Source organism: Balaenoptera acutorostrata, chromosome 13, assembly GCF_949987535.1.
Source record: "Balaenoptera acutorostrata chromosome 13, mBalAcu1.1, whole genome shotgun sequence".
In the NCBI taxonomy this organism is placed as follows: Eukaryota; Metazoa; Chordata; class Mammalia; order Artiodactyla; family Balaenopteridae; genus Balaenoptera; species Balaenoptera acutorostrata.
Window position 1 is genome coordinate 1,237,773 of NC_080076.1, and position 5,928 is coordinate 1,243,700.

The following is a 5,928-nucleotide window of genomic DNA, read 5'->3' on the forward strand; positions in this document are numbered from 1 at the left end:
TAACAATTCTCCACTGGTTCAGGGAGGCCCCTGGCCCTACACGGTGTTGCAATAGAAAAATAGTGTCTCTTCACCATGCGGAGAGGGACGGCCTCGCCCTGAGCACAGGGTGGGGACAGTCTCACTGTCCCGTCATGAGCCATCTTATTTACAGCACTTTACATTTCTCTTTTCTTACGTTATATACACACCCTTTTGCGAGGAGAGAACACTACATGGTACCAAATACTAACCAAAAAGGAAAAAAAAAAAAAAACAACACACCAAAAAGGACACAGATAAATAATAAGAACATTCACTGCTGAAACACAGCGACACCGAGCACCTCAGTTTTCTCTTCCCGACGCTGGGACACCCCCGACCCACCCCGTGAGAAGAGGGGGTACCCCCCGGCACACTCCATCCCATCTGCGTGGGAAACAGAGCTGGAGAGTTCAGGGTTCATTTCCGACGGAGATCACTGCTAGGTCTGCTTATCTGTGAGTCTTTGAAACTCTGTTCAGTGACACGATGTGACTTGCTGCTGTGGTTGTGTTGGAAAGATGGTCCTATTTCTCGGTTTCAACTGAGAAGGCTCGACTGCTTCCTCGGGGACTCAGCCCCTCGCACTGTCACCCGGCCACCCACGACGACCTGGGACAGCACTGCCAGAGGAAGTTCACGGTCTCAGACTCCAGCATGCTTGCAATGCACAAAATGAGGTAGAGCACACAACACTTCTGTGTGGGCCTGGCTCAGCCCCGCCGCCCGGCACCTGCCCAGGGCCCTTTCCTGACACGGGGCAATGGACAGAATCACCAGCACGAGACTGTACTTTGATCAGATGACAGTGTGCTTTGTTTTCATCTGAGAAGATAATAAATAAATCAGGAACTCAGAAAAACGTCCCAGTTATGACTGATTATACTGCCTGACACCCGACACCTCTCTGCAGTTTACTGAGCACAAAAGCAGGCCTCGCAGGCAGTCAAACTCTCGTTCGGGGGGCGCGTGAGAAAGAGAGCAGAGGCTACGGTAACATCATACCTGCGCGGCGCCCTCTTGGTTACTTCCTGGCTTGTACTGGTGTCACAGTCCTAAGAGGAATTCATCAAAGTTTTCTTAGGGTGGTCAAGTTTTTAAATGGGCTTTGTAGAAAAGTTAAATCATTTAATTTAAGAAACAGCCGGCCCTAGTTTATTGAGGAACTGACAAGTCTTGGTGGCTTTTCCGGTTAAGGAGCACAGATTTCTCATATCGTTTGACCTAAGACTGTAACAGCTTTTTTTTTTTTTTTTTCCTCTTCATTTTCCTTCAATCAAAGTACTATTTATAAAATAATTAACATCTTTTAAAATTTTCCAATTATAGACAAACCTCCCTAATACAAAATACTAAAAGTGCAAGAGTATAAATTAAGAGTTTTCAACCACATTATACAAACATTACCTTTTTATTGTACAGCTTTGATAACGCGAAATATTTACTCACAACTGCTATAACGTTGTGAATAATTCACGGTGGTGTCTGTCTGTAACTTGTTGCCAATTGCTGGGCTACACACCACACTAGAGAACACTATCCACATAGCAGCTACAAACATTTAAATTAAAAAAAAAAAAAAAAAAAGGCTTGTTACTGACAGGTGCTTGCACACGAAAAGCATGCTCTTTCCTAACAGAACTTCACAATTTTGCCTGCATGGAAATAACCCACTTATTTATAGTAAAACAAATCTTGCTTTAAAAAACAAAAATCACACAGCCAGATGTATTCTGCAGTACAAAAGCTTCCGTTAAAGTTGGGCTGTATTGTCTGTTACCCGCATCATCTTAACATCATAAATACTACAGACGAAGGTACTGCCATGATACATAGCGTCGAGAGCACTAGACCACGTCTTCGAGATAAGAGTTCTAATGACAGAGTTCAAGTTTCTAACTAATTCGAACAAAACCACTGAACGAGTTTCCTGGAATAGGGTGGGGAGCCCCCTCTGGGCACTGCTGGGCTTTGGAGGGACGGAATGGATGTGCTCTGAGCCCCTTCTGTTCCCAAGGTGGCTCTCCGAGGACGTCTCTTTTTGACTTAAATCTATTGCAAAGGCTGCCGAGTTCTCGAGGACGGTCAGGCTCACCGCGAAAGGCGCAGCGGGTGAGGCCACCTCGGGCAGCCACCCGGTGACGTCTTTCCTGCTCTGGGTGAACGGGGAAGGGGACCCACAGGGCAGGGACGCGGCTAGTTAATCCCGATCTCCTTGTTATCCTCGATGAACCGCGTGAACGGCCGGCCGGCTCCCGCGTCCGACTTGGCTTTGTCCAGCCCCGCGATGGGCGGGCTGCTGCCAGGCCGCGCTTTGTCCAGCCCGGCAGCCAGGGGGCCCAGGGAGGGGAGCGCGCTTCCCCCGAGACTTACTGGGAGCTGGGGGAGGCCTCCGTTCTGGATGACAGAGATCTCGTTGTTCTTCATGGCCAGCCCGTTGGTGATGGCCGCGGCGTACTGGTTCCAAAAGCTGGGGTCCACGTTCATGGCCCGTGCGGCCAGATCCTTCTGGAACATCTCGGAGAACTTCAGGGCGTCACCGCCCAGCAGGGCCATGGGGTTCTCCACCGACAGGCGGCGGCCGCGCCTGGCAGGGGCGTTGTTCCACATGTGGGTGCCCATGTGCACCTGCGGGGGACACGAGACACACCCCGGCGTGAGTGCGCCCAGCCCTGGGGTCACAGAGACGCCCGGGGACCCGGGGACTCCTTCCAGCTCCTTTCCTTCCCCTCTTCCCCAGCCTAAGCATTCGCTGGGGACAACAAACTTGTTAGGTGAGCTTTTCTGAGCATCTTATATTTGAACCTCCAACACTTCCTTTTGTCCAGTACACAGAGCAAGCAAGCCGCCCTACGAGCTAACGGATGTCCCTTTCAGCTCACAGCTTGATGGAATCATTTGCCCCTAAGGCGTCAGACCCACGGGCCACCCGGAGGGCCCCAAAGCTCCTGTCCCGCCCCCCAAGTTGGCTTATACTCAGAACTCCTGGCTTCACTGTGCCCGTGTCTGGTTTTCTCCCAGGCACGGCGGGAATGCCTGGGCACCTGTGGTCAGCAGAGCCCTCAGGCGGCTTTCATCCTACCAGCAAGTGGAGGCCACAGGTCCCTGAGGGGTCACCGAGACCCACGCAGGTGCCTGACGTGGGCTGGAAAGCGGCACACTCCCCTGAGGCTGTGGGCACAGCCCTGGATGGGTCCTCGGTGCCCGGCCACACACTCCACACCTCCGGGGAAAACAGGCAGCGTGGCCGTATCTCAGACGCGAACGTGACGTCGTCGTACTGTCCTCCCCTCCCCCGGCCCTCAGTCTGGGAAGCTTCTCCCAGATGCCCGCTGGGCCCTCGTGGCGTCCACGTGGACAAAACCACAGATCGGACCCCTGGCCTCGGGGCGGGATTTGCATCACTTGCGTCACCTGTGAGCATCTACAGGCCCGGTTCTCTTGGTATCAGCGTCCCACGGCCTCCGGGCAGCGCCGGCCCTGGGCCTGCCCTGTCAGCCAGCGTGCGTCACCCCGACGCCCTGCAGCCACACGGGCAGCACCAGCCCCTCAAGGGGAGGCCGGGCCCGAGTGGAAGGCAAGCTCCTCACCGCCACCGGACACGTGTGGGAGCACCACAGGCGACGTGCACACGCAGGCACACACACGGCGCTCATAACACGCAAGCGCGCGCACCACACGCCACACAGGCACACGCGCGCCGTCTCTCGGGGGCTCCGCAGCGGCCGTGCCCCTGGCCAGGACCACGGGAGGCGGACGCGGGGGCTCCCCGGGCGGCCCTCACCTTGAGGTTGCCCTTGGTGGTGAAGGCTCGCCCGCAGATGGTGCAGCCGAAGGGCTTCTCCCCGGTGTGGGTGCGCTCGTGGATCTGCAGGGCGCTGGCCGAGGAGAAGGTCTTCCCGCACGACTGGCAGTTGTGCTGCTTGGGTGTCCGGCGCGGCGGCGGGGCCAGCATGGGTGCGAGGCCGGGGCTCATCACCGTCGGGGGCCCGGCGGGCACCTGGATGGGAGCCGGCAGCGGCGGGCCCTCGGCCGGCGGGCCGGCCTTGCTGTGCCCGTTCACTTCCGTTTTGACCGCGGCGGGCGCGCAGCCGGGACCCAGGCTCGGGGTGCCCTGGCCGGGACCTAGAGCAAAGCTGGGGTCAAGCAAGTGGGGCGGCGGCTCGCGCAACCTGTGGGTCAGCAAGTGCTGCTTTAAGTTACCCAGGGTGGAGCAGCAGCGCCCGCAGGCCGCGCAGACGAACGGCCGCTCCTTGGTGTGGCTGCGGAGGTGGATCTGCAGCGCGCTCCTGCAAGCAAAAGCCTTTGCACAGACACGACACACAGCGCTCGCACACTTACCCCGGTCTCGGCTCAGGAACAGCAGGCCATAGGGGGCCTCCTCCTTGACGGCCGGCCGGCCGGGGTGGGGGGCCGTCAGGTCCAGCGCACCCCCGTTCTCGGGCCCGGGGGGCGGGCTGTCCAGCCTCTCCGTCTTCAGTGGCGTCTCCTGCGGCTCCTCCTGGGCGCCGAGGCCCGGGGACTTCGAAGGCAGGCTCTCGCTGTTACTGTTCCCGGGCGACAGGGCCTGCAAGGAGGACGACGACTCGGACAGGGCCGGGCTGCCCGCACTCCGGCTCTCCAGGTCGCCCACAGCTGACGAGGAGTCGTTGCTCAGACGGTCGCTCTCCCCGGACCCGTTCTCCAGGGACTTGAGGGCCGTCACCTGGGGGCAGCTCATGACCGAGTCCATCATCTTCATCTGGTTCTCCAGCGCGGCGATGCTGGAGATGACGGACGGCGGGGAGGGCGGGCAGGAGCTTGGGAAGGCCAGCAGCGGCTGGGACGGGTCGCCGGCCGTGTCCTTCAGCTCTGCGTCCTCCTCCAGGGAGTTCTCGTCCATGTCGTCGTCGTAGCCGCTCAGGGCGTCCGTGGCCTTCTCGTCGTAGGGCAGCTCGGCGTCCATGGCGTCCTGGAAACCCTCGGGCAGCGGCGTGTTGGGGATCTGCCCCCCCATGTGCATGCGAATGTGCTGCTGCAGGACCACGGCGTTGGTGAACTTCTTCTGGCAGATGGGGCAGGAGTGCTGAACGCGCAGGGGCGGCTTGGCGCGGTGGACCCCAAAGTGCGTCTTCAGGTTGCCCTTGGTGGTGAAGGCACGCCCGCAGATCTTGCACTTGAAGGGCCGCTCGCCCGTGTGCGTCCTGTAGTGCATCTTCAGGGCGCTCTGGCAGCTCAGCACGCGGTGGCAGATGGCGCACTGGTTGGGGTCCGTCACCTTCTTGTCGATGTTCTCCACCAGCTGCTGCAGCTTGGAGGTTTCGGACGTTTGCATAGAGTCAAGCAGCCCTCCAAAGGGAAACTTGGCCTTGAACTGCTCGGCGCCGGCCGGGAGGACCGGGCTGCAGAGGCCGGGGGATAGGCTGCTGTCCGCGAGGGCAGACGCGGCAGACACCTGCCCGGTGGCGGGGACGTCCCCCGCCCTGGCGTTTGTGCAAGGCAGGCTCATGGGCTCGGTCTTGGGCAGGGAAGACCCGCCGGGTGCCGGCTGCGGGGACTCAGTGGTCACCACCTCGGAGCTGGTCAGGCCTGGGGACAGAGAGGGGCACTCGCTGGACGCCGGCGAGGGCCGCTGTGGGGAGCGGCTGGCGGGGGTGAGGCTGGGGGAGTCGGCATAGCTGCCGAGGCTGACGCCGGGGAGGGTGGGTGGGAGCTGCAGCCCGACCGACGTGGGCACTGTGGGCAGCACGGGCTTGCTGTCCAGCCAGGTGGTGACGGGCTTCTCCGGGGGCAGTGACATCCCATAGGGGATCCCGGAGCAGGTGGGCACGCTGTCCAGGTACTCGGGGACGGGGTAGGGGTTCATCTGGATGTGGGGGTACTTCTCCTTGTGCCTCTGGAAGTGGACCTTCAGGTTGCCCTTGGTGG

The 5,928-nt window shown here is 59.5% G+C and overlaps 1 protein-coding gene across 1 annotated transcript in view; it reads right to left on the reverse strand.

Annotated features, from left to right (window-relative positions):
- Positions 1-2,217: 2,217 nt before the first annotated feature.
- Positions 2,218-5,928, reverse strand: part of SALL3 (spalt like transcription factor 3) — a 17,109-nt gene continuing 13,398 nt past the window's right edge. The window contains exons 2-3 of the mRNA XM_057527020.1: positions 3,806-5,928; positions 2,218-2,649 (exon numbers count right to left, since the gene is read on the reverse strand). The exon at positions 3,806-5,928 is cut by the window's right edge and continues 1,362 nt beyond it. Of these exons, the coding sequence (XP_057383003.1) occupies positions 2,218-2,649; positions 3,806-5,928 (2,555 nt within the window). The remainder of the gene's footprint in view (positions 2,650-3,805) is intronic.